The sequence below is a fragment of the Colletotrichum fioriniae genome, assembly GCF_027942845.1.
Source record: "Colletotrichum fioriniae strain IMI 355084 chromosome Unknown scaffold_2, whole genome shotgun sequence".
In the NCBI taxonomy this organism is placed as follows: Eukaryota; Fungi; Ascomycota; class Sordariomycetes; order Glomerellales; family Glomerellaceae; genus Colletotrichum; species Colletotrichum fioriniae.
In genome coordinates this window covers 1,490,703-1,517,740 of record NW_027076838.1, presented here as the reverse complement: position 1 = coordinate 1,517,740, position 27,038 = coordinate 1,490,703, and the positions used below count along the sequence as shown (strand labels likewise).

Genomic DNA, 27,038 nt, shown 5'->3' with positions numbered 1-27,038 from the left:
GAAGAGTGTGACATCTACAGGGGCAGGGAAGAAAGGGTGTGTGTATGTGAACAGGAACGTCGGGAGCCAAAAAAATCGTCTTCTTCTCAAAATAGTAAGACGAAAATATGCTACAATAAAGTCCAGAGGTAAAAAGCGCCCAGAATCTTTCGCTAAAGGAAAAGAGAGAAGCAATCGTGTCACGAATCCAATCCAGACCAACTCCTCTTTCCTCCATACCCGCATCCTTCAAAAGCCCGTCTGCCCCCCCTAGAATGGCCAACCGACCGAACCCCTCCTCATCCCAGGGCCCAGGCATCTACCCCCCCAGGCAAACATACCAGGGCAAACATTTACGAGCACACCGAACTAGGCAGGGGCACAAGTTGGAGTTGGAGTAAGAAGGAACCAACAGCATATGCACGTCTGCAAATTGCAGCTGTCAAATTGGGAATGTGAAGCGGCGTTTCTGCAGAAGGGGGGGCCGCTAATCTTTTTCCACTCAGACCCGCGCTACGGAATGACATGACCGGGGAGGGAAACGAGGCCCGGGGGGTTGTATGCAGGCCGGGCCGGCCCCCGGGTTAGTGGGCTAAGGAAAAAAAAGTTGACTCTGTCAGGAGTGGGTTGGTGGACAAGCGCTTGAATGAAGAATAAGCGCTTCAAGAACTAATACTAGAAGCGCCGCAAGTTTTGCTTGGTTGAGTGAATCATGTTTGGATGATAGTGGTTCTACTCCGTACCGACCTGACGAGTTCTTGTCGCTGTCAGAAACGAAGGGTGCAACCAGAGAGATGAACGGACTCGAATGAGCTGAAATTTTTCCGCATAGCCTGGTTTATCATAATTGGCATCTGCATACCTTACGAATTCGATTGTCTTCTCAAACCTGTAGATGGATGATGAACGAGCAGATTTGGACAGGAAAAAAAACAACCTTTCAGGATGTGGGGTGATGTTCGGGGTTTTGGTTATACTTATTAACCTCACATCAATCACCACACCTTATCCTATTTGAAAAAATCCTAGACACCTCACAAAGAGTGTGCACAATGGTGCCAGTTTTTGGTCAACACGCATCAAGTATGGCGAGGACGTGGCGATACAGGATGTGCATGGCGATTGCTGTACAAGACGATCCTTGCTACAACGAACATCACATAGCATTTCATCGATCTTTATGTCAGAAAATTTTTGGTTTTCATCCACCATGCCATCAGCGGGAAGCCCGGTTGACAGACTTCCAGCCAAGCAGAACTACCTCAAGCCAGCTGATTCAGTGCTATTCACCCAACACTCAGCTTCGTCCCCTCAGCCGCTCACTCCCCTGCCATTCTTTACACTGCGATTTCCAGGCAGAGTAATCTCCTCCACACACAGCCCCAAACTCTAAATCATCCGAAACTGGATGACATGGCATCAAAGTACGTCGCCAGCCCGCGGCTTGTCCATTGCCAAGTAAGAAGAACCTTGCCATGTGGTTGGCCATTTCCACTCGAAGAAGATGCTCAAGAAAGGGCCAAACAGAGAATCTGAGAATGCCGCGCCAACAATGCGACGCCTTGTAAACATGAAAAATGAAAAGTCCGACAACTGAAAATTCATCCAAACAAAATATTTGACCGTGGTCATTATACAGCTCCGATTTACTCCTCGGTCATGAGTTGAAAAAACAGTAGCTCTTTGTATGCCCGAAACTCCAAGTGCCCCCCGAAAAACCGCATCTCTTTTTTGGGTGTTTCCAAACAAACGTCCAGTAGTTTTGCATGTACGAGGCAAGGATTAACCAAACAAGGCACACCTTTATCAGAAACTCAAAGTAACGCCGCCTCGAATGAACTTCTGACTGCATTAGTCTTTAAATAGAAGTCGCCCCCAGTGCAGGGAGCTGTTGGTGCTCTTGGGCAGGTGTGCATATGCTCTTTGCCTTCTGTCGTTATTGTTGTCATTTCGCTCAGACGCCACTCCAGCCATCCTTTGTCGGCTGGTACGCCTTGTATCCTGGGTAGGTGCCGCCACTGCTTTGCGGGGGCCGCTGTTCGTCTTCGTCCTCGATATGTTGGTTGCCACCGCTCGGACCGCGGTTGTAGTTGTATTGTTGCGGACGACTGTAGCCAGAGCTGAAGTCAAAGCCGCCAGAGTCATGCAGATCCGGAGATGCCATACTATGGTCGCCAGTGTAGCTGCGCTGAGGAGCAAGAGGACGAGTCGATTCTGAAGAGGGTTGACGCGAGTTTGCTCCGTACTGAGGACGACCGTAGTTCTCATTGAGGAACTGGCCTTGCTGATTTTTCTGGTCAAAGCCATAATCGTTTTGAGGCGCGGGAGATCGCCGGTAGTCGCTGGGAGGGGGTGGAGGGCCGCGGTAACCGCCGGCTTGAGGACCAGGAGAGCGGCGATATCCAGCTGGGGCGGGACTGGGTCCATCGCGAGGTGGTGCTGTGAAGCTTCGGGGTATCGGTGCCGGGCTGGGGCCATTTCGAGGAGGACGGCCCATGCCATAGCCTCCCTGCTCGTAGCTGTTGCCGAAGCCCTGATCAAACTCTTGCTGAGGACGGGGGTACGTCTGACCTCTCTGGGGCCCGTAGCCATTGTTGTTGAACTCTTGGTGAGGTGTACCTCTGCCCTGCATCGCCATACCTCCGGCAGCCATGGCCCCATTTCCATATCCTTGGTCTACGCCGAAAGAAGACGCTGACTGTCCGTACGCTCCATCGCTGTAGCCGTTACCTGCCATTTCGTAGGGACCCGCAGGCTGGTTGGCGTTGGTGAAGTAACCGCTGGGACCAGCCTGGGGATTTTGGCCATAAGGGCTCCTGTCACCCGGCATGGGGCTGTTCGGGTGGGACATTGCGTTGGGTGCCATAAGAGGCATGTTCTGTCCATTCGGATTTGGTGATGCCGCCGGCTTGTTCATCTGCTCGAGCTCCACCTCCTCCTCAAGAGCCACCTTCTTCGAGCCTGCACCCTCCCAGCTGGGCATCGCGGGGAGTGAATCGGCGTCTGCCGGATTGGCACCTGATTTGCTGACTTCGAATTCCGCATACTGGGGCGGCGCTGCGGCTCCGGAAGCCACGGGTGCTGTTGAATTCGCCTGGTGCGCAGGCGCAGTGCTGGCATTGTTGTAAAAGGGAGCCATGGGCGCCTGGGATTTATATCCCTGATTGTTCGGTCCATACGAATTGTCGTCGAGGTGCTTGTGAGGTGTTCCCTTGGGGGTGTCGCAGCAACCGCAACAGTTACCACAGCATTTCAGGCAATAGCAGCACTGACAGCAGCACGACAAACCGCAGCAAGCGCATCGGATGATGCACCATACGATAGAGAAAATGATCAGGCCTCCAAAGATCATGATTCCAATGACGGGCCACCTGCGCAAGTTAGTTTGTCGGAATTGAAGAGAGGCAATGACCGAAACCTACTTGCAGAAATTAACAGACATGCAATTGTCCCAACTAGACAGCGCCGTCTTCACATCATTGATCGAGTTTCCGGCGCTCTGTACTGTGTCTGTAATTCCGCGACTCTGTATGTCCGCGGCCATGCTCGACACCATTGATCCCCACACTCCTCCCCGGAGACTCCTCGCCATGGCGACATCGATCGAAGGCATTTTGAACGATTTTGTTTTTCTTTTCCTCCAACAAAGAACGTGATTCTCGGTGGTTTACCCACAAAATTTGGGTACGTCGAGCTTGGTTGGTCGAGGGTGATTGATTTTCGAAATTAGAAGCGGACTATAGCTCCATCATCTCATGGGCTCGATGTTTCGTCGTTTGATCGGCTTGAACGGTGATCGGCGGACCGTTGGGGGAATAAGGCGAACCGCTTCGTGGTACGAAAGAGCGTCGTAGGGCAAGTGTAACGGGCGGCCGGATTCGCGCAAAACGATCTCACTTGAAGCCAAGATGGCAAAGGAAAGTGGTAGGCGTGAACGAAAGAAGGTCGAGCCTCGAGAATCTCAAAGAGTAAGAACCGAAATGAGTAGTGCCGCTGTACTGCCGGTAAATGAATGCAAGTCTTCTTCTGTCGTCACTGCCTATGGGAGGGCAAAGCGTTCGCCCCCTTGCGTGGGTGGGCTGGTGAACGGGTGGTAGGGGACGTGTAGCGAATGGTAGCGACAAACGAGCAAAAAGCCCAGAGGCTTTCGTCTCAAAATGGCACTGAAACTGGGCGGTGCAAGTCAGCAAGCACGGCAAGGTCCAACAGGATGACCCCGAAAAATAGGCGATCCGTGGCCAACAGATTGGGTGTCTTGGTCTTATTGCTTGGTGACGCTGCTGGGTGCGAGTATTGAGAAAAGGGGTGGGTCGCAATTCGTGTACAAGCTGTCGAGAGACACGGTTATCCCAGGTAGAATAGAGGCTGTAGCTGAGGGGTGGTCGTTTTCGTGAGACGTGTTGAGGATAAATAAATCCCAGAGTGGCGGCGAGGCGGAGTACCGGTATTCGTATGGCTTGCTTAAGGAGTGACTTTGAGCTGGAATTCTGCTCTTCTGCCTCGCGAAGAGAACGACCAACAGGTAAAAATGAGAGACACGAGGAGCACCGTCAAACAGCCTCGGGAATGGCCAAGGAGATGAGATGGAACGAGAAAGGAGCGAAACGGCACAGGACGCAGTCTGCCGGGTTGTCGGAGGAATATGCACCTCGGGAGGTTGTCAAGAAAAAGAGTGACAAGAGGCCGCCGTAGATGAGATGAAGAAGATCTGAGGATTTGTTTCCCTTGACCAAAAGGTCAGAAGAGCAGCAAAACGAGAGGAGGATTTGCAACGAGGTGTGGGAAAAGGAAGAAGGAACGGGAAAAGATTGACGTGACGCACACAGAGTTACTTTGCCGGGAAAGCCACGAGGGGACGATCAAAAGTGGCAGCAGTCCAGGTGGTCACTGGAGTTTGGTGGGAAAGGTCAAGGAGCAGCGGTAGAAACATCAGCACCTTTCCGTTCTCCCTGACTGCTCGACAGACTAAGCTGAGTGTACCTAAAAGAGAGAGCGAGCGCGACGGGACGCCGCGACCTGCCCGAGCACAGGGAGATTTCCAGAGGGAAATTTGAATTGCGATCGAGCGCCATGCCACACTCTAGCGGACTGAAGATCCCTGCTCAGACGAACTTGAGTGGGGGAAGCGGTTCCTGACTTCCCGTCCCCCCCCTTCTGCTTTGCTTTTTGCTGCGGCTTGTTCAGTTAATCACTGTAATGCTGCGCTGCTGCTGCTTGGCTTCGCATTCTCTTTTCTGTCTGCCTGCTTGTCTGCAACGCCAACACCCAACGCCCGTGTCCACTTCCACCTCAACTCCAAAACGGCTGTCTGGCAAGTCCCCTTGTAATCGCGCAAGTGCCGCTTTTTTCCCTCATGAAGTTCAGGGGCCGGTTCGGAGATGATTTTGGATTCGTCGACCACAATCTTGATTGCGCCGATGAGCCGTCCCCCAAGTCCCCTCACCCCCGGGCCCCGGCCGATAAGTAAAGGTACTAACTAAACTAAGGTAAGCACATAAGGTAGTAGTTAGCGAGTATTGACTTGCAGCGTGTCTGGTCTGCCGCCGCCGCGCGTGCCCACCACCCAACTGCACCAACCGTACTCCGTGCTTCCGTATTGAAAACGAGACAACCTGGGACCGAGGGACCGCCAGTTAGCAGCATGCAGAGTCAACATGATGAAACATGGTGTCTCTTTCGTCCTCAGGCACACGTACAGCACATTACGACTTGGCATTGGCCAAAGCGTCTGGGTCGCAACCCCCGTGACAGTGGGCACCCCTTGCTGCCTTCCCTCGCGCTCGGTTATGACGGGAATACGTAAAAAGGCAATGGTTATTTCCAGCCACATCAACTTTACGCTCAGCCACAATCACTCGCCACATCCAGTACCCATACGATGTGCAAAGTTGCATCAACTCGGCCGAGACGGCGGCAAAGCCCCGGGCCTGACCAGAACACTACAAATTCGACAGTGGACAGGGCATCTCGTAGACAAGTCCCCTTCATGTCTCAGAAATCCCATCGTCTCTGGCTTCGAGAATAATTTTTGGCCCCCAATTTGACCACCACGAGATGAACGTCAGGGTCGAGCTAAATGACTAGAGAATCTTCCTAGATAGGCCCATCACTACTCTCCAATTCTTTCAGGCGTTTCGTAGGAATCAGAAACGGACGCCGCCATGGCCCAAGAGACCACTTGCGATCGCCTATAATCTCAATATCACTCACTGCTCTAAGTAGTTTATGTCAATCAAAGGAGTCCGCTCCATTAGGAAAAGCTCTGGGCAATGGGCACCGACCGACACGGGGGCGCCAACACCCGCACGTCCCGGAAGAAGACCGTCTGGACGTCTAGAAGGGTAATTGGATTCACAGCTGCAGCCCAGTCCAACGCAGGGCTCGTCTGATGTAAGAGCTATGCTCGCAACTTGACCTGTACGATACTCAAGTCTAATGACCTTGCGTTGGCCGATCGAAATGTTTGAAATGGCCTTTCTCTCCTTGTCAGAATTGCACTTTCGGCTTTGCAACACGGCGTCATGGTGGTGGATAAGGGCACCGATATTCGACGTTGTGTTCCGACTTACGTTGACACGGCTTGAGGATTGGGTCCGTCAAGTTGAAGAGTCTGTTAACATATCATCACCACCCTCGCTAGCTTAAGTACTGCCATATCAGCATCGATCATGTTGAAATTTACTATGGAATATGATCCAGAGTTTTCTCGATTCTTTGTCCCGACCAGGCTCAACCCCAATCTCGACGTCATCATACATATTGGCTGGCCCTTATCATTCCTCCACCATGCCCCCTATCGTCGTGAAATCCATCCAAAGAAAACCTGCCAACGCCTAACCGGGGTGTTTCGCAATCAAGGTATCATTTGTGTGTTCGCAAGTCGTCGTACTCATGACAGTCAAAGAAGTTCCACGCCTCTCCGCCTCGAACCCTTCCACGCCTTCGGAAACCCCATCATTCTTCATCGTCATCATCCGTCTACTTTCCGGGCGGCGGGCCAGCGGGTGGAGCGTATGAATCCCGCTGGTAGGCGTTTTGCGGCTGCTGCAGGTGAATACCCTCGTTGTGACCGCCGTAGTATCCATCATTGGGGTTGAATGTGGTGCCGGTGTACTGAGGTTGCTGCTGCGCGGGTCCGTAAGCCGGCGGCGGGTTCTGCTAGGCGCCGCCCGGTTGGGGGTAGCCCGCGTATCCTTGCTGCTGACCGTTGTACGGCTGGTTGTAGGCGTAGGTGCCCTGCTGGTTGTGCTTATTGTTGTTGCTCATCCATCCAGTGCCATAGAAGGGCTGGACGCCGCGCTTTCTGCGACGGCGAGAGTTCATGCAGCTGTATCACGAAAACGTTGGTTAGCCATTGTGATCTAGTACGATGGAATTTCGTGCCAGAAGACGGGAAATAGCACTGGGGGAGTACCCTAACAAGATGAGGATCAGAAGTGCGATGCCGACGACGACGGCGGCGAGGACCCAGCGTCCCCACCAGTACCATGCGCCGCGTTCATAGCATGCTCCGTTTCTGTAGACTTGACCGGAGCTGCAGTAGAATTGTCTGCGGAATTAACGTTAGCGTCCGGAGGGCATCGCCGGGGGTGTTTTGATGTATGCAGGGTCTTGCAGATCCATTTCGAATGGCATGCAATGAGGGAAGGAAGGAAGGAAGGAGAAGGCTTACCTCTTGTCGAGTGAGTCGATGGGAAAGGGTAGAATGTGAACATCGCCTACGGAGTCCGCCATTTTGATGACTGTGATGTTGTTGCTGGATAGGAAGTTTATTGTTCGCGACCCTCGATGTGGAAGGTAAGGAAAAGGTTGGATCTCAGTAGGTATGCCGAACTTCTCGTGGTATCGTTGGTGGACAGGGTTCTGGTGTGGTGAATAAGAAAAAGACGAGATGTAAATGGCAGGAGAAGCTGTCTGGAGAGAAGCTTCGTCCGACTATTGTATTTCTTAACCGTGCTTTGGAAGAACCCAACAGCTCACTTTTGCGTGGCGTTAACTATGCTTTTGGTTGGCGGGGAGGGAAGATGGTGAATGATGTTCAATGACGTGATGGCTTTTTTGACGTCTTATCCGTAGGTATACGGGTGAGATCCGGTCTAGAGCTTCCGGTGGTGGTGCAGTGCAGTGCAGTGCACAAATAATAAGGTGAGTTGTACCCGTGGAAAACAGGCAGCCTAGGTTTGGGTAGGAGGATTGCGGCCTATTTAGAGTGCAATGCGAGACAACCCAAGATTGAATTAATCAAATAAGAATTTGGAGGGTTTCTGTTATGTATCCGTATCCGCAGTGTAGGAAGGCAGCAGTGAAGCGCCAAAAGAGAGAGTCAAGTCGTTTAGGTTTTTGATTAGGTACAAGGTTGATTGATGGAAAAGACTCTTGAGAAAAAAATCAGACGGGGGTAAGAAGAGGAGGGGGTAAAAGAGGGATCCAAGTTATATTTCGCCCGACGGCGTGATGAAGAAAGCCAAGCAAACTGTCGCCAGACAAAAGCGACGTCTTGGAGGCTGGGCAGTCACTTGGCCCCAAAGCCATTGCGTGGCCTCCCTCCTCTGCCCAGACTTGCACACTTGGTCCCCCGGCGAAGCTTCCAGTGATGCCCACACCTTCCTCAGAGTGTGGCCACTCATAATTCACCACCGTCACCGGTCATGAGGTACGGAGTACTTACCTAAGGCACCTTACCTTGCCGTGCTTGCCTTACGGATGGACTCATCGTGGGTGGTATGGAATAAGGTACAATGATTGTACTTCCATTGTCAGCCATCAGCAGCGAAAGTCCCCTCCAACCGCACTTTACCGCCAAGTCACCATCTAGCAACTCTAGTGAATCGAATGAATGGGGCCCCCGTCCGGTTAGTTGTCCCTCCGTTCCCTCCGATGTTTTGTTTGGACGGGATGCTTTTTCGTCTGAATCTAGGTATCCCTCTCGCATGGACACTCGCCAACTTCACCAAAGAAGCCAACGGTCCTCATCCAAGACACGAACCCATCAAAGCCCCATGCAAGGTACCAACTGGCAACCGCGGATCTTCTCCTCTTCTTCAGGCCATCGAGGGCCCAATACACTACTATAGTTCACCCAGTCACAAACTATCAATAATCCATCACGTCGCCCGGCAATAGTTCTTGTCGAGTCATCGGGGCTCCGGCATCGAATGTGGCTGTGTTCGCCTTTTCGCGCCCTTTCGCACTCTCGTCAGCCAGAGGCCCGGCCAACGCCCAGTAGGTAGCCCACAAGGTGAATAACCGTGGTACCACTGCCTTCGTGAACGAATCGCAAAAGAGCCTCACACCGTTTCGGTAAACGAACAGGACAAGAAGCAGAAGAACCTGAGCAAAAAGAAAAAAAATGGGGCTTCCAGGCGGCGCCTGACATCACCGGCACGAGCGAGGCTTGGCCGTCTCCATTCAATTATTGCACGCCTCCTCTCACCCAACAGTGATACATTTGGCCGCGGGCCCATTAACCGCATCTTCCTCACAAGGGTTCCTCGTCCACCTGTGGCGATGCCGCGGTAGCGTGACCACTCCAACCCAGATACCTGTGGTGAGGTACAGTAAATAGCCTTCTGTCCTGCGAACCGCCGCTGGGAATTGGAATCATTGCTCACCAAAAAGCCTAACGTGCCTCAATAACATGCGGCCTTCACGGCGGCCCTCTAAGAGTTGTCGTTAACTTCACCACAACCAACACCATCCCCACCGAGCAAACTGGGCGGTGCACGCTGTCGCGAGCTTATTCCAACAAGTTTCCACAAAAAGACATCCTCTTATTTGTCATTTGCTCGTTGTGTATCTCTTATTACACATTCTTAGCATGGCAATCATCATGTCCTCCATTTTGCAGTCGCCCGCCCCCGGCTTACCTCAGTATCGCGGCACTGTGGTTTTTTTCAACATTCGTTTGCGGCTTCCGTCTTAGAATTCTCAGAGCCGGCCACACCGGCGGCGACATCCCGGGGGGTGGATCCGGGCAAAGGAAGCTGAACTTACGCCGCAGCAGACCGAGCTTACGGTACATCGTGAACCACAGGGAGAAGCTAGAACAGACCTCTGCGTTCAGTTCCTCTGCTTTTCAGCTGGCGTGTCCCCCTTCCCTCGCTCACCCCACGCGCACCACTGCCAGACACAACCTTAAAGAACCCGGTCACCCGCGACCCGCGAATCCCGGATGTTCTGGAAGGGACGGGTGAGCTGGAGACGTAAACAGCAGACCTGAAGACACTGCCGCGCTGCTGGCTACTGACGCTGAGGTGGTGCGGCCGCTCTCCTCCCCTCCCCACCTCGCTCCGCCCAACGCCGGTGACCCCACTACCTTAAGGGACACTCACCATCCGGATACCCTAATGCTGAGATCCACCTCGCCGCAAACAGTAGTCAGCTTCTCTCGAGCTTCTTCGACAATGCTCGACGTGAAGTTGTCCGAGTCGACTAAAAATGAGGGCTTGGAAGGATTCCGAATAAGCCAAGGAACACATTGTAACCCCTCCGAACAAGACAGACCAGCCGGCAAAGAACCAACGGTCCATCCTGCCATGTAGAATGCCTCACTGCGTAGTCCCAATATCTTGCACAGCAACAGCAACTCGACCCGGGGCTCGATCGACTGCACTCCGCTGCTCATCGCCAAGACTGTTTCCAAAACATCTGGGCACAACTCTTTCTCGGTATATGTCGGGCAGGCTGCCGCGCACTTGGGACGGTCTCAAACCCCTTCCTCCGCTCCGTCACCTGAAAGTTTCCGCGACACTCCCGGCAACAAAACCCCTGCCTTGGCGATCAACTGTCCGTTAGGGAATGCTGCAATGCCATGGTTGTCTTTGGACATGTCTTCACTCGCCAAAACTTCAGGAAAGGTTTGTTGAGATTTGAGGCTATGCTCTTGACATCAAAAAAAGTGTAGTCTCCCTACGGACATACGGACCACCCAGCGCTGGTCCCTAAGTGAGGGCATGATTCCAGCAAACGCTGTGAAACACAACCGGTCGACGAATAAACGGAACCCCGGATTTGCCTCCGGACTCGGTCCTGGATCCCACGCATTCCCCGTATGATCCCTGACCCTTTCCCCAGTCCTTCAATAGCCAGATGAAGGACGAGGAACAAAAATGCGTCGTAACCCCATGGCTTACTCCCCAAGTGACCGCTGCTGGCCCCCCAAAAAACAATGATAAACGCAAAACGTATACTCAGCAACCAACTGAGAACCTCTCGTGACCCGTAAACACCGATTCGTCGTGACTTTTAGTATCCCATCATGCCGTACTTTGTCGAAAATGAAACCAGATCGAGTCCACACTCCCCAAACGCCGTACCGCCGCTTATGTTGAAAAAGGTATGCGTGTACTTGGAAAGAAACCCCTCGCTTATTTCGGGAATGTGAACCGGGACGTGATCTTCTCGGGCTCCTTCTTGCCAGGCGTCGCCGTCGTCTGCTGCTGCTGCTGCCGCGCCGCGAGGTCGGCGATCTTCTCTCGGGCCTTCATGAGGCTGCTATTGTCCTGCTGCTTGAGCTTCGCGCGGATCTCGTACAGCGCCATCAGGGTCGACGCGCGGTCCATATCGTCTTCGGCCTGTTCAGCACCCATCACGTAAGCTCTCTGTCCCGTTCCAAGTGGTTGTGGTTGGTGCTGTAAAGTGGTGGTGGTAGTGCTTCGTACATCTGAGTCCCTCTTGGGCGTGCCTGGGATGGAGCCCTGCGCTGAGTTGGAGCGCGACAAGGCGGGCGGGCTCATCATGATGCGACGGCCAAACTTGTCGACGCGGGCGGGCGAAGCGGTGCCTGTACCTGTCCGCGAGGTCTGGGAACTGTGCGTGTGAACGCGGCGGAGTTCATCGGTGGGCCGCCTGGGCAGTCCGGGGGCGGCGGGGTTGGCGTTGGTCTTCTCAACCGTCTGGATGGCTTTGTTTGCGGTGACGAGAGCGGCTGCTGCGTTGGGTTCCTGTGTTGGAATGAGGTCATTAGCACTTCTGTAGATAGGGCGAATGGGCTAGTTGAGGAAAAGTTTATTGAGGATCTCCTTCCTTCCTTCCCATGAGCCCCTGCAGCCGCCGAAGCGCCCAGCGCATCGCATCGCAGGGGGATTTACATGGGCGAGTCAGAGAATGCGACCGGGACGAGAGTCGACGATAGTAGAGAGTAGGGAATGAGGGAAACAAACGGCTGCATTGAGGCTGCTCAGGTCGGCAAGCATCTGCGCCAGCTGGAGGCTCTCCATGGCGACTTTTGGTGCTGGGTGTGCGGATTCTCGTTGTTGGTGGTCTCGTGTCGTGTAGTGCGTAGAATGGAGAATGCTGTCAATTAACAATGCAGTGTTGATTAACGGGCTAGAAGTGGATGCAGGCAGTTAGCAGCGAATTTGGCCGAGAGAAGAGTGAAAGTGGGTGGATCTGGGCAGGGAATGGACATGGAGCATCATAGCATGGGGCATAAGGTAGAACCCACCAACGCCGTCATTCCAGGCCAAGGCTAGGTAAGGAGACTTTTTGACTTTTAAGGCCAGGTACCACTGGCCACAAGTGCCTGACAGTAAGGCTCTTTGTGTCGGGTCTGTGAGAGATGTCAGAGGTGGGGGGAGAAGGGACAGAGCGGAGGGTGCGTGAGCTAGTGTTAAGGGCTGCGCTGTTGTGTGTTTGCGTGTGTATTGTTTTTGCTAAGGTGTGATGATGAATAGGAAAAGGGTATTCACCGCGTAGTGATGTTGATAAACAAATTTGGTAGCGGTGATCAGGCTGCGTGTGGAAGGTGACTTGATGTAGGACGAATGCCACCTCGAAATATGAGGTGTGAGGTGTGCCCTATGGCATGGGGTACGTAGTGACGATACGTATAGAGTAAGGTACGGGGATATGGGGAAAGATCAAAGACATCAACGTCTACCCCGCCGGAGACAAGGTAAAGGGACAGTTCCAAGTGGCAGATGGTAGCAGAAAAGTGTCCTTATTGGGCCTTTCCTTTGGCCATCCATCAGATCCGGTGCAGTGGTCTGTCACTTTCAACTCTGTCTTCCCAAGCAAGCCAGGTTAGGTACCTTGACTTTCGTCCAAGTCGATGATCAAATCCACGAAACCGAGCTGGAGGGAAGGAAGGAAGCGGGGTGAGAGACACAGGGCACCTTCCCCCACACTGGGCCATTTCAGCCACATTGAGCAACCCCAGGCCCTTCCTTGTCCCCGCTGTCTTCTGGCCACTCATGCGACTGCTGGAACATCTGTCGCCTGCTCGCCCCGACCGGTTGGGCGGGAAGTGTCTCCCCCGAAGCTTCAAGTCGATCCCGTCCAATCGAGGCCAGCATCAATCCAATCCAGTCAGTTCCCAGAGTGCCAGATCTCGCCTGCATTGGACTGCTTTCTGCACCGGTCGTTGCGAGCTCCCCCTCCTCTTATGCAAGCTTCAATGGTTGCCGCCGATTGACGCATCCATCCTCCGAATCGCCTTGACCAGATTGGCAAGCCTCCGTGCCTAGTGCCGGCAGGTCTCCCGACGCACCCAACTTTCCAACCTTTGTAGAATCTGACTAAGCGTCCTCGAGTCTCCCAGGCCTGCGTTCCCCGGTTATTCGGAGAATCCGACACTGTCTCCGGCATCGCTTCGGCATCGTTTCCGAAGCCCGTTATCAACTTCACGTGTTCTCATAAATCAACAGACCTTGACACTTCCAAGAATTGTAACTCGAAGAGACGCAAAATACAATCGTCAAGATGTCCATGGTTTTCAGACGCTCAATGGCTACCGCCGCCTCCTTGAAGAGGGCCGGTAAGGTTATGTGCATTGGCCGCAACTATGCGTGAGTGATTCGTCAACTACCCCTCGACTCTCACAAACATGAGATGCAGGCGCAGAGGGGAGACGAGAGGACTAACTACCAAATCATAGCGATCACGTCAAGGAGCTCAACAACACCCGCCCCAAGCAGCCCTTCTTCTTCCTCAAGCCCACCTCCTCTATCCTCCTTCCTGGAGGTGGCCCAGTGCTGAGACCCAAGGGCGTCGACATGCACTATGAGGTCGAGCTTGCTCTCATCCTCGGCAAGCAGGTCAAGGATCTCAAGGCTGATGACCACAAGGGCGCCATCGACGCCATTGAGGGTTCGTCTCACTCACTCGGGGGACATCGTCCCCCTTCCTAACCTCACAACCACTGACACCCAAGACAGCCTATGCCCTCGCCATCGACATGACGGCACGCAACAACCAAAACGAGGCCAAGAAGAAGGGTCTCCCCTGGTCCATCGCCAAGGGCTTCGACACCTTTTTGCCCATGAGTGACATCATCAAGAAATCCGCCATCCCCGACCCCCACGACATTGAGCTCTTCCTCAAGGTCAACGACGTCGTCAAGCAGGAAGGCTCCACCAACCTCATGCTCTTCCAGATCCCCCGCATCCTGAGCGACATCTCCAAGGTCATGACCCTCGAGGCCGGCGACATCGTTTTGACCGGAACCCCTGCCGGCGTCGGCCCGGCCGTGCCCGGTGACGTGATCCGCGCCGGTCTTCGTGTCGGCGGCAAGGAGCTGGCCGAGGCCAAGATTGAGGTTGCCGTTGAGGAGTCTCCTAGCTCGTACGAGTTTGCTGAGACGTAAGTGTTGGTTTGATGATGAACTTTGGGAGGTGGGCACACACAAAGAGGAGGATTTGAGCGATTTATCTGCAATATTTTACGGGAAAGTCATGTTGGGTCTCATAAAAAGAAAGGGCCGAGTTGTGAAAGTCTCAGGCTGGATCATCATGATCACATGTACTTTTAAATCATATAGACCGTCTGCTCGCCTTCGCCTACAACAAATACCCAAACCTGAAAGATCACACACCATGCCTCAGAAACAAAATGCCCCCCCCCCCTCTCTTTCTCACTGACTCTCTTTCATTCATCGAAAGGTATCGCAGGCCACTTCACTCCAAGTTAGGATCCTTAATCGACCCAGGCTTCGGCGCCGCCTCAGCAACAACACCACATTTCTTACACGTCCTCGCCCCTTCGTCGGCCTTGAACGCCTCAACAGCAGCCTTGATCTGCGTCCCAAGATCGGTGCAGTGGAAGGCCGCTTCGTGGACGACGTCGCGGCAGGACTCGGTCTCGCAGTACCAGCGCATGCGGTCGAGCGACCCTTCGGGCCGTCGCTGCTCGAGCACGACGCCGACCGTGTCGGCGAAGCGGACGGGGTTGTGCGGGGTGTTGCCGGGCAGCAAAAACATGTCGCCCTCGCGGATGATGACGTCCTTGAAGACGCCCTCGTCGACTACCTTGAGCATCATGGCGCCCTTGTACTGGTAGAACCATTCGGGTGTTTGGTTGATGTGGTAATCTGTTCGGGCGTTTGGGCCGCCGACGATCTAAGGCACGACGTCAGACTCGGGGATGAGCTGAGTTTGTGGGGGTGCTTACCATGACGGTGAAGTCCTCATTGTAGACGCAGTAGTTGTTGATGGGGGGCTTGAGAAGGTGGGAGTTTTCCTCTAGCCTAGTTGCGTGAGAGACGTTAATATCAAATGAGCTCCATTGCGAATAGCCTCATAATCGCATGCTAAACAAGGCTAGGTGGCATAGGTTAGGTCGGGAACTCACCACTTGGGCAGGTTGACAGGGGGTCCAAGCATGATGGTTGCTTGTCGTGTCGTGAGTCACTTGAGCTTGTTTCGTGTTTTAATGAAAACTCTTCTTTGTAAAACTCCGTCGTCAATGATTCAATTATTGTGAGTTGTTGCTAATGTTGAAGCTGAAGATGAAGTTGGAATCGAGTGGTAAGGCTATGAGATGGCGTAGATAAGTTGGATCCTCCTCCCCTCCTTCTCCTCCGTGGCGAATGAGATATTTAGGCTTTGGATGACTATTACAACTCATTGATGAGGCTGCATTTATCAGCCGCCAGAGCTCTCGTTCCGGACGGGCCCGTCGGCACATCGGCGGAGCCACTGGAGAGAGTTACGGGCCGCTCACAGTGGCGGGTAATGTCAAAACCGACAATCTAAGAAAGTACTGAAAGAAGCCTCCATACAGTTACAGAGAGGTCTGAAATGAATATCCAGTCATCTTCATCGCTGACAAACTCCAACGTTGACGTTCGGAATCACTCCATGTAGTTAGTCCTTTGCAAGCTTTGAGATGCTGGTTCACCGGTAGACTTAGCCGTAGATAGGGCAGTTGGTAATAGTATCAGTACCTAAGGTAGGTCATAGAATGAAGACTCCGAGCAACCGAGAGCGAGCGGCGACAATGGCCTGCGACCCCTCTCACTAGAAACAACCCCGCCATATTACCAACATGTCCCAGGCTTCTAGGACTCCATTGTGTAACCCAGGTGCGATTTCCAACGAGAGAGAACATCAGAATGTCACTGGTAAGCCACCTGGCCAGTCCCATGTGACGCCTGGCACGTCTGAGAGTGCAATCGGGGGAGGGAGGGGACCATCCGCCCCGCCCTACCCGTCTCGTCCAGCGCCCACTTACCCGCCTCACGGGTTGTCGATCTTACAGTACAATGCGTCTCGCAGCATCAGTGCATCACCATACTACCAGGCTGCATGCTCTGCCTTCCCAAGTCAGCATTCTGCGCGGTAGAGGTCCGGGCGTGTGCAGGATGGCAAGAAGAAGAAAAAAGACATTTCGGACGAGTCAACGCCTTAGCCGCCGCGACGGTCTCTTACAGGCCTTACCCAGCCAGCATCCCGCCTCTTCAAGTCTCTCTTAACAGTCCCTCTCGAGTCTCACGAGGACAAGCTATCTCACCTTAGCGCCAGCACGCCAGGCGTGCTTCCCCCGTTTGGTTTATTTTCGCTACGGTCGGGTGTCTTTGTTGTATCCGTACACAGACAGCCAGCTACCGACCTCTTCCCTACACCGACACAGCAGCGGCAAGCGTGCTATGGGTTCTGGAAGGTAAAGTGTTGGCTGGTAGGTAGGTAGGTTGGTAGAGAGGCAGCAGCGCAAGAAGGGAACACCCCGTCTCAGAGGCTGGGAACCTGCGCACATTTGAGCGAGTTTCCATCTCATCCCCCCAAGCCACGGGCCGCCACCCTTTCTTCAGCCTTAGTCGTGAACTTGCAGGATAGCTTGTACATATTCTCCGGTAAAACATTAAGGTACTTTGCCATTGCAATAAACGATAATATCTTTTGCCATCCTTCAGCAATTTTATTTTTACCGTTTTCCCTTCCCCGGCAATCATCAACCGAATCGTTTGTTAGCTCCCGCTTCGTACCAAAGATCGCCAAACGCACTGGAACCCCTACCGCTACGGTACCACCCCCGCGAAACCCGTAACCTGACCGTTATCCATTCTGGAACCGACCTGACCCCCCGGTCCCGCATATCTCACTGAGGTAACTGACCGACTGACCGACCACGCACTGGGCAGACGCAACCTCTCCTTTTCAACAACAAATCACCCATCTTGAAACCGTACCGAACGAAGCACGCAATATCCCAACCTACGTGCTAGAAAATCCCATCTCGAACTTTCGACGACCCAAAAGATCCCTCGAAAACCACAACGAGCAAACTACAACATGGACCACGCGCACATGGATCACTCAAAGATGGACCACTCCGCCATGGATCACGGCGACATGGGAGGCCACGGAATGGGAGGCGGCATGGGCGACCGGTGCAGCATGAACGTACGTTTCTTCACACAGAGCCTGCCAAACCTGCGCACGCCATGTGCTCCCTCTACCTCATCCCCCTCGAACTATCGCGAAATCCCCTCGCGGCGTTCCCTCAGCTCTCCACGACCCGGCCGTAGAGCTCCTCTCCTCGGCAATTCACTCCTCCCGGAGCTCAATGTCAAGATCAAATCACAGCTCAAAGCTAACCCGCACTTCCCATTATCAGATGCTCTTCACCTGGGACACTAAGAACCTCTGCATCGTCTTCCGTCAATGGCACGTCCGCTCCACCAGCGGCCTCGTCATCTCGCTCCTCCTCGTCGTCGCACTCGCCGCAGGCTACGAAGCCCTCCGCGCCGCATCCCGCCGTTACGAGAACTCCGTGAACAAGCGCGTCGACTCGCTCCCGAGTAAGCACTCTCTCTTTTCTCCCGGCTACCGCCAACACACATACATATATCTACATCACACCAAATTTCTCTCTATACCAAACACCTGGCTTTCGTCCATGATCCTATACACCCCATACCTCCCAACTGCCACATACACACTACCTTGAAAGTTGCGCTCCCCAACCAAGCGCCCCTCTTCCCGAACGACGTAGAGGTGGACCTCGGGTGAGCGCATACATCCCCTCACTCCCCTTTGCATCAAACGTGATACCGAACACAAATGAGCTAAGAAGTCTTGTGTCTTTCGAGGCGTCGCTGGAACCGTTACTGAGACAACCCCCTTCCTATGGACAGGACGCGAACAGGCAGAGGCCAGCAGGAGCGCACACCTCGTCAAGGCCGCCCTCTACGCCGCCCAGAATTTTTACGCTTTTATGCTCATGTGAGTTTTGATTCTTTTCCCCCCCTTCCCAGTCGTGCGTGCCCTCTCGAATTCAGCTGGCTTTTGCTCTCTGTGAAGAGAAAGAAGCGAGTTCGCAAGATGCGCATGTTAGAGAGGGAAAGGATATTCTGCATGATGTAGGGAAGAAGCGACTGACGAGAAATAGGCTCGTTTTCATGACATACAACGGCTGGGTCATGGTTGCCGTCGCCATCGGCGCATTCGTGGGATACGCCGCGTTCGGAAGCTCAACCTCCTCGACCAAGGACAATGCATGCCATTAATGGGCTCCCCTCATTCGCACAAAGGTCTCAGGTGGCCTAACAATAACTATAGACATGCTTTTGCATTTTCCCTTGCACAATAGCTTCGTTTTTCTTTTTGGACATCAATGGTGGGAGGGGCGTATCTAACCACACGGGCGTTTGTCGATTTTGATATTTGGTAGCATTACCTTCTGACTCACCACAGGCCGAAGACAGGCGGCGACGGATGAGTCTGGCAAGAGAAAGAGAACCCCCCCCTTGGAATAAGGGGGGGGGTCAGGACTCGAAATAAACAATATGCGAAAGCAAATATTCATTCATCGTGGCGGCTGCGGCTGCTCTAGCTACAGCGGCAGGCTCTCTATATGTGTGATTTCTACATCTTGAGGGCGGGCGATGCGTATAAACGCCCTCAGATCCTGACTCTTTCGCTCCCCTCCCCAAATAACCCAGTAGTCATGAGTAATCAAATCTCAATGGCCTACATGCCTCACATCTTTGCAGGCTCCGCCTTCTCTCCCCTCTCATCCTTCGCAGTTGAACTCGTACTCGTACTCGTCGTCGTCGTCTCATCCCTCTTCCTCTTCTTCTCCACCAAACTCCCTTCTTTCTCCGCCTGCAGAATAATCTCCTCGTCGCCAAAGTGCTCATTGCACTCAAACTCGGGATCCTTGCCGTACGCGATGCGCGCGCAGTCGACGAGCATATGCGCCGTCAGTCCCCACACCTTGAACCGCCCGCCGCCCTCTTTATCCTTCTCCTCCTCGAGCTTCTCGGCGAGGTTACTCTGCGGGTGATCCACCTCCATCGCGTTCCCCGGCGTCGTGACGCGCTGGTCGTCGACGGGGACGTAAAAGTTGTGTACGCGCCAGGGATGTTCTTTCCACTGGATCCAGCTGCCGTCGTACCAGTGGCCCGGCGGGAGTACCTTTGAGGACGAGGACGGGAGGTCGGCATCCTTGGAGCGGAGGAAGTTCTGAAAGGGCGCGGAGAAGACGGCGGCGACTTCTTTGGCGTCCAGGCGCGGGATCATGCGCTCCTCGACGAGCGGGCTCGGGTCGTCTTCGTCCGGGTCCTCGTCGGCGTGGAGGAAGGCGACGCAGGGGCGGACGACGAGTTCCGTGCGAGCGAGGTTGTAGGGGAGGTAGCAGAGGGGTTCGATCTTGAAGGGTTTCGGGATGCGGGCGTCGTCCATGGGCAGGCCGATCTCCTCCCACGCTTCTCTTCTTGCGATTTCGTCTGTTACGGTGGTCAACTATATAGTTCACAAATACCTTTCTTAATGGCGTGGGGGTGGGCCCCGTTGGGATCGTGACTTACACGGTGTTTCTTGCAGCGTATCCGCCTTGCCTCCCGGGAATGCGGCGTGCCCGGAGAAACTCCGCAGGCTGGCCGCGCGCATCGTGATGACGACGCGCAAGTCGCCTCTGCGGTCGGCGTAGAGTAGAATCAAAACGGCCGCTCGGCGGCTTACGGGGAGCCTGTCCCAGAGCGGGAATGCGGGCGGTACATATCGTCTCAGGCGGGCGATGGCCGCCTTGGAGCGCATTAGCATCCTATTTGCGCAGAGATACATAGCTGGTAGTGGTGTTTTATGTACTGAAACGATAAGACAAAACAAAAGGAAAGGAAAGACAGAACAGCGACGATGTGCAAGAGACGGTGGCGGGTGGGAGAGGACGCGAGAGAAAGGAGAGGAAGGGCCAAAAGAACATCAAGTCATGAGTTCATGGGGTGATACAGCGCTTGATATGCGGCGACATGATGATGATGGGAAGCAACATGGAACGGGAGGGGGGTAACAGGGTGTGAGGATACAGCTTCACTTTGGGGAAGCATAATACATGAATGGTGATAGGCTGAGGAACACATGAGAAAGAGCGAGATCGGGCATGACTGCAACGCTGCATCTAGGTCGCATCTACCCCAACAACAATCTACATGGACATCTAGAGGGGGGGTTCATGGGGAGACAGACGGAGCAAAGAGATTCGAGAAATCAACTAACCGCAGATACTGAGTTGAGGGGAGCCATGGCTCCAGCATCCCAGTAGCTCGTAACCTCTTCGTCGTCGTCGAGGATGAGGATACCCTCTGGGTTGGGGTTACAGTTGTCGTTGGTGTCGTTGTTGTCGTTCGTCTGGCTAGTAGCAGCAGTAGTGGTGGCGGCCGGATCCTTGGCGGCTGCGGCTGCGGCGAGCGTGGTGGTGATCTCGTGAACCTCCTGATCCGTCGGTGGCGTGGCCTCGTCTAGCTGCTGCTGATGCTGCAGGGCTGGCGACGCCGTCGCGGTGGTGCTGGTTGTTGCAGTAGTAGTAGAAGCAGTGTTACTGGTGTTGGTTCCCGTGCTTGCTGCAGCGTCTTCGGAGAAGGACGGAGGTGAGGTTGGGGCCGGCGAGGGGTCCGTCGCGGCCGCTTGGCTCATGTCTCGGTCTTATCTATCCGACGGGGAGGGTGGGGAGGGAAGAGGAGAGGATGGAGAGGGGAGAAAGAGGTGCAAGTTCGCAACTCTATCTGCGCGCCTATAGATCGAATGGGATGAGGATGGAAGGGGGGGAAGGTAAGGTAAAAGGAACGGGATGTTGTGAGGAGTATGTAAGCGTGTGCGTGAGATTGAGTGTGGACGGGAGCTCCGGTTAGAGGTCCGGACGAAGGATGACCGACACGAGGAAGCGAGGTCCAGGAAGAATGCGGCGTTCAAGCGTTCGGCGGTCGTGCGCGGGGGAGTCAAGGGTGGCGGTAGAGGAGGAAGAGGAGGAGGGGGGCGGCTGCGCGTGTTCTTGCCTAGAAGGTCACGGACGTGAGATGTGGTTGGAGGAGGGTGGATGACGGAGTTGCTGTGTGCTTATCCAAGGCAACCTACCTTGAGGTACCTTAAGGTCTTTCAGACTATGTACGGAGTAGGTAGTGTGGTTGGAGTTGGAGTTGGAGAAAGGAGGAGGAAACCGAGGGCCCAGAACAGTCACCTCGTGCGAACGTGTGTCTTGGGGAAGTTGTTGGAAAAAGCGCCGAGCCGAATTGCGGGGGTGGGGTTAGTTAAGATATCCCGAAGAGCCAAGTAGCCGGAGCAGTAGGTATGGAAGTGTCCGACATGCAAGGAATGAGTCAACAGCAAATGGGAACAACAGTCAAACCAAACATGCTTTCGAGATCTCATTATGGGATATCACTTCTGCCCTGGAGGTTTACATATGGTCAACTCTCATTGGATCGGCAAGCTAAGACACCTTGTGTCCATTCATGAGATGCGCAGGACAGCAAGTTACAACCAAATGTCACCGGGTACCTTATGACTCCCAGGTACGTCTCGGCGGGTCTCTCACCTGAAGCTCGGCAGCCCGCGGCCCGGCGAACACGGAGGTCCCGCGGAGCTTGCCATGGACCAAAACTTGTCATTGGCCCGGGTTGACGTCTTACATGGGAATGCGGGACCCTTTCCCGCTATTACTTATCGATTACTTTATTAGAGGTGTGGGGGCTGTTCACGTCACACGGCTTTGGGCGCATTCAGACTTTGGCCTTGCATCGACCGGATTCGTCTGCATATAGTAGAAAGTAGAGATTATCTTCTTTCATTCCCTATAGAATATTCTTGGTAGAACGTCTATCTAAGGTAGGCAATCATCTGGACTTTTTCCAGGTTCATGGATTGGCAGAAAAGTAACACGCATACTGCCCAAACAACGACAAACGCTTCTTCGCTTTTTAGAAAGGACAACGGACAGGCAGGCAGACCAGTGAACAGTCCAGACACCCCCCTTTCCATGACAGATAAACAACGCTAAACACACAAACGCCGAGACATGACACCATCCCAAGTCTTCTGGCCCAAGCCAGCTGTTCCCTCCTTGACGCGGACCAGATGGTTCGCATCCCAAGGCACCTTACCCAGCACGCTAAGCATCGCGGGCAATCCGCGCCCCGAAACGACACGCCGGCGCCGTCCCATAGTGCCCGGCTTGCACTACTCGAGTGTGCTACCCTCCGGTATCACCCGGATGCTCTGCCGTAAATTCTCTCTCCGCCGTTCATCCTTGGTCAGCACCATCGAGTTCGCTGTCCTCTTGAACTGAGCCGCCAGGCCCTGCATTGAGCGCCGGCTACTCATCCGCTTCAGGCCGGGCCCAGGGTGTGTAGGAGAATCGGGCACCGGAGTCGCTGTGGTGCTGCGGGCTTCTGACGACGGCGGCAGGTCGGTGGCTGCTGTTCCCTCCGAAACCACCCTCCTGTGCTCGCCGCTCCATCGGAATACGCGAGAAAGAGCGTCCGAGTACTTGACCCGGAGACGGTCGTCATCCATCGAGTGTGCGTGCATATCCGGATGAAGCGACCTCAAAGACTGTTTTCCCACGGTAGAGCCCATCCCAGGGCCCAGCGATGATGGTGACTGAGGGGTCGTGTTGATGCCCGTAGGTGGCCGCTTCCTGCCCGACTGAAGCACTTTGGCCGCGAAGCTCAGCCTGTTCTTTGGCGGCCGGATAGAGCTCCGCCCTGACTCCATGCTATCTCGTGAAGATCCCGCAGTTTTCTTCGCCGAGTTCGCAATCGATGTCGCCGTCGCATGGTAGAGGTCCTTGGCCCCCACGTAACTGACTTCCATATGGTTATTTCGTCGTGCGGGCAGCGTCTCGAAGTGGTGCATACCAGGCGATCTCAAGCATCCAATCTCAGAGTCCCGACGCCGCGGGCTCGCTTCGTCAAAATCCAATATCTCTACCCGAGGCGGTACCGGAGATGCAGGTATCCACGACGGGTGGTTCCTCCGTGAGCTGGGACTAAAGTCCCATTCACTACTATCAGGTTCCGAATCGTCATCGTAGTCGTCGATCAAGCTTAAAGTCCGGGCTGGTTCCGAAGTCGATGCCGGTTTCTCCGAACTAGGCTTCTCTGTGCTGTGGACACTGCTAGACTTGTCGGGTGTGGCTGGCATCAGCGTTTCCGAGACCAACGGTGAACGAGGTGGCCGGGTGGGCGTTGGAGTGAAGCCATTAAAGTCAACATCCAGCCCAGTTATTTGTTTGATCTTGGCCGATGATCGATGAAGAGTACAAGGACTTGTGATTGGTGTAGACAGACGCCGGACAGCCAATTTTCTGATTTCTGGTTCGGGTCGACGACTCTGAGGCGAGCAACTCCTATGTTCTGATCGTGGTGATACAGGCGACAAGGGAGTCGGGCTATGCTGAATCAAGATTGTGCTGATCTCGTTCTCCAGTCTCTCGATTGTCTCGGATCCCTCAGTAGGTTCTAATCTCGAAGGGGACGGTGATGGCGTCGTCCTGGCACGACTTCGCGACCTCGAGGAATTTCTTGTAGTCGATTTTGTTTCAATAGATATAGCTGAAGTAACTGACATGGCCGACATGACAGAAAAGGCCGAAACTTGGCGATAAAATCCTGGGCGAAGCGGAGGCAGCGGCGGGAGAGGCTTCTTGTCGTAAGTGCCTCTGGGCTGCTGAGGGGGCAGCTCGCCTCCCGGCGGTATAGCAATTTCCAGACCAGGCGGAAGCTGGCTGGGAATGATTCGAGGCTCCATGATAGTGGACATCTCGAAGATACGGCGGGTTTCGTCGATGTGGTGTGGTAAGAGGAAAAACGAAGCAGGAAAGTGTCGCCTAGGACGAAATCCGGGATTCTGGCGCAATATGTCCCATGCCACTGGTAGCCACCGGTTCAAATGACAAAGCTGATGACCGAGACACTTTGATCGGATGCGGCGAGACGATTTTCTAGAAGTGAACTCGAAGTTCTTTGTCGGACTTGTTGACTGAATCGGGAATGGCTAGCTTCGACGGAATGACTCTGTCGACAAAGAAGACCTCTATGCAAAGTGCAGGCCAAGCGGTATCTATCAGCCTCCGTCAGGTAAGGCCGCTTCAGTTCCAGTTCAAAATTCCGCAGTCTTTAGAAATGTACGCTTCCTCATGAAATGATCTGGGCGGGAACCAGAATTGCAAATGAGTTTGTTCTCGAGGGGCCTGGATCACTGTATCTATATTCGAAGCAGACAAAGCCCACAGGCGCCCGCCATCCAAATCGGATATTGCCATGCTGGACGTTATTTGCCAACCATATTGAGCCACCTTTACGCCATCCAATGAACACAATTGGTGGCCACACCCATGCCGTTGCCTGCTAAAATCAGTTTGCTTGTTTGTTCGTGCTGCCTCAAGTGTAAAGGATGCCGGTTTTCATCAAGAACCCCCCTCCCCCCCGTCATGTCCTTGCAAGTTGTTGGATCACAGGGCTGACGCAGTGATTATCCTGCTCCCTGTGCCACCCCTGGCTTCCCACTCGATGAACCACTTGCCCCATATTAGTTGACGCGGGACGGTAGGATCATGAGTCTAATCGGCTTTGACAGGCGCAGAACAAGGGTTCTCGGTGAGCAAGGTTGACGTGTTATTGGAGGATCCCGCCATTGATCTTGGCTGATATTCCAAGGCTCGGGTAGTACTAGCTTCATCAACCGTCAAAAGACACTCAGTCATAATAACCGCGAGCCATGAATACGGACAAAGAAGCCAAGAAAACTGTTGCGCCGCGTGCTGGGCGACAAACACGCTACTCTTCACTCTGAAGGAGCGTCTCAACATTAGATACCGGCAAGTCGTACTGCCTGGAGTGGAGGTAAATCTCATGGCCGTGAGTGGCATGCCTCGCAGCAGAAAGTCGAGCGCTCTCATCTTGTTCACCAGGAAATCTGCAGTAATATTGTGCCGTAAAATCGAGTTTCCAAATGTGCGTTGACGAAGTTGGTAACTAGGCAAGTTGCGCTCGCAGGCCTTTTTCAAACCTCTGACCCGACACCATGGCACGAGCTAGATGATCTCAATCGGCGACTTGGGTAGAGGAATCTCGGCCTCCCCCGCCGACCTCGCCGAACTTTGCAGCCAAGTGAAGATGAGTCTGCCAAGATAACCCCGTGGGGCTTCGTTAGCGACGAGCCGCTTTTCCCGGGACGAAGGCGATCTTGGAGATCTTCCGCTGGCCTTCTGAGACATGGGGATTGAGTTATCGTCTCCCAGCCTGCACCGTGAGCCTGACTGAACCCTCCTCTGTCCATGCTGGCCTATGTTAGGTATCGGAAGACACCCAGAGCTCGGCCGTTGGAACTTGGAAGAACCGTTGGAAGGGCTAGATTTTGAATGCATCCGGCACAAGAGATTGCACATCGCCTGACAAAATTTCTGATTTGGCAAGTGTTTCCGCGTCATTGAACCGCAAACGGAACGAAGTATTGCGAACCCCTCGTTCAGCAGACTATGGGCGGGCCGCTGCTGCCCTGTGTGACGTTGTCTTTGGAATCCATTTCTGGTGCCGGTCATGACCCCGTAGTCCGGAGAGAGATAGAGTCTTCCTATGTTTGGCAGCTTCTTAATGAGTGTATTCCATTTCCGAAGTTAAATACACGACTGTCTGATGTCGTGCCTCGAGGCTCTTCGTTACATGAGTAAACTCAGCTGCGGGCTGTCACCAGCCCGTCGGTAAATCTCACTGGAGTGAAGGCGTACCGAGGTATTCCCAGTCATATTCTGCGATGAAACAACGCAAGCGCCGTCCCACGCTCCGAGAGTGAAGTTTTCACGAAGAGTCCTTGAGACTTAGGGCGAGATCACTTGGCGGGTGCCATGAAGCAGTGGCGCATCAATTCTCCCTGACTGGACGAGCTTCGTGACGGGCCGCGGCCGGGTAACTTTCATCGACGACGCACTAGATGGCAAGACAAGCGGTGGGCCGTGCCCCAAATCTCCCAATTATGAATCGATCTTGATCAATGAAGTGTTGAAAATGAGCATAACTCTTCTCAGCTGTGCAAAGACGAACTTGGAGAGACATTTTCGAGGTGCTCAAGCTTAGCCCACATCGGTCCAGCCCCGGCTAGTCGGTCGGAATTCCCCCAGAACGGGCTTTGTGAGGGACCTAGGCGAGAAGCTCTTCCTAAACCAAAGCACATCCGTACGGTATGCTCAGAGGGAGCGAGAAATGGTGTATTGTCGGAAGTCGGACTTTGGTGCCTAGACTGACATTGCAAGCCGCCCGCCGTCCCGCTCTGCTCAGAAGGAACGCAGGAGGATCGCAACACAATGCTGCTGACACGACCTCCTTTTTCGACCACAATCTAAGCTTTTGATCCTCATGCAGGTTCGTGCAAAGGGCTGGCATTCCGCAGCTAACTCAAGCACTGGCCCGTCCCGGTAAGTGGGAGCCAATGCCGTCCCATCTTGCGTCTCGATGGCGTGCAGACCATCGCAGAGCTAGTCAAGGGGTTGTCCCCCTCAAGCTGCTCTCCCTTGACAGCACCAGCAGTCTAGAAGGCGCCGGCCCAAAATCGAGCCCAGGACCTGACTTT

At 54.0% G+C, this 27,038-nt stretch overlaps 8 protein-coding genes across 8 annotated transcripts; 2 read left to right on the top strand and 6 right to left on the bottom strand.

Annotated features, from left to right (window-relative positions):
* Positions 1-1,933: 1,933 nt before the first annotated feature.
* N0V96_002232 (uncharacterized protein) lies at positions 1,934-3,421 on the bottom strand (the record flags this gene model as incomplete). Its single annotated transcript, XM_053187731.2, has 2 exons — positions 1,934-3,124; positions 3,416-3,421. The coding sequence occupies 2 exons, from the start codon at positions 3,419-3,421 to the stop codon at positions 1,934-1,936; spliced, it is 1,197 nt and encodes a 398-aa protein (XP_053055235.2).
* Positions 3,422-7,137: 3,716 nt separating this feature from the next.
* N0V96_002231 (uncharacterized protein) lies at positions 7,138-7,713 on the bottom strand (the record flags this gene model as incomplete). The annotated part of the gene is made up of 3 exons (XM_065756469.1): positions 7,138-7,282; positions 7,400-7,513; positions 7,652-7,713. 3 exons carry the CDS (start codon positions 7,711-7,713, stop codon positions 7,138-7,140), a joined length of 321 nt encoding a protein of 106 aa, XP_065614838.1.
* A 3,632-nt stretch (positions 7,714-11,345) lies between these two features.
* On the bottom strand, positions 11,346-12,197 carry N0V96_002230 (uncharacterized protein; the record flags this gene model as incomplete). The annotated part of the gene is made up of 2 exons (XM_053187733.1): positions 11,346-11,921; positions 12,141-12,197. 2 exons carry the CDS (start codon positions 12,195-12,197, stop codon positions 11,346-11,348), a joined length of 633 nt encoding a protein of 210 aa, XP_053055237.1.
* A 1,483-nt stretch (positions 12,198-13,680) lies between these two features.
* N0V96_002229 (uncharacterized protein) lies at positions 13,681-14,563 on the top strand (the record flags this gene model as incomplete). Its single annotated transcript, XM_053187734.1, has 3 exons — positions 13,681-13,766; positions 13,856-14,067; positions 14,136-14,563. 3 exons carry the CDS (start codon positions 13,681-13,683, stop codon positions 14,561-14,563), a joined length of 726 nt encoding a protein of 241 aa, XP_053055238.1.
* Positions 14,564-14,873: 310 nt separating this feature from the next.
* BNA1 (3-hydroxyanthranilic acid dioxygenase) lies at positions 14,874-15,578 on the bottom strand (the record flags this gene model as incomplete). The annotated part of the gene is made up of 3 exons (XM_053187735.2): positions 14,874-15,314; positions 15,367-15,442; positions 15,547-15,578. 3 exons carry the CDS (start codon positions 15,576-15,578, stop codon positions 14,874-14,876), a joined length of 549 nt encoding a protein of 182 aa, XP_053055239.2.
* Positions 15,579-17,486: 1,908 nt separating this feature from the next.
* Positions 17,487-18,703, top strand: CTR2 (copper transpport protein; the record flags this gene model as incomplete). The annotated part of the gene is made up of 4 exons (XM_053187736.2): positions 17,487-17,597; positions 17,812-17,995; positions 18,332-18,419; positions 18,586-18,703. The coding sequence occupies 4 exons, from the start codon at positions 17,487-17,489 to the stop codon at positions 18,701-18,703; spliced, it is 501 nt and encodes a 166-aa protein (XP_053055240.1).
* A 472-nt stretch (positions 18,704-19,175) lies between these two features.
* On the bottom strand, positions 19,176-21,110 carry PCD1 (8-oxo-dGTP diphosphatase; the record flags this gene model as incomplete). Its single annotated transcript, XM_053187737.2, has 3 exons — positions 19,176-19,924; positions 20,006-20,222; positions 20,694-21,110. 3 exons carry the CDS (start codon positions 21,108-21,110, stop codon positions 19,176-19,178), a joined length of 1,383 nt encoding a protein of 460 aa, XP_053055241.2.
* Positions 21,111-22,649: 1,539 nt separating this feature from the next.
* N0V96_002225 (uncharacterized protein) lies at positions 22,650-23,285 on the bottom strand (the record flags this gene model as incomplete). Its single annotated transcript, XM_053187738.1, has 1 exon — positions 22,650-23,285. One exon carries the CDS (start codon positions 23,283-23,285, stop codon positions 22,650-22,652), a length of 636 nt encoding a protein of 211 aa, XP_053055242.1.
* Positions 23,286-27,038: the final 3,753 nt, after the last annotated feature.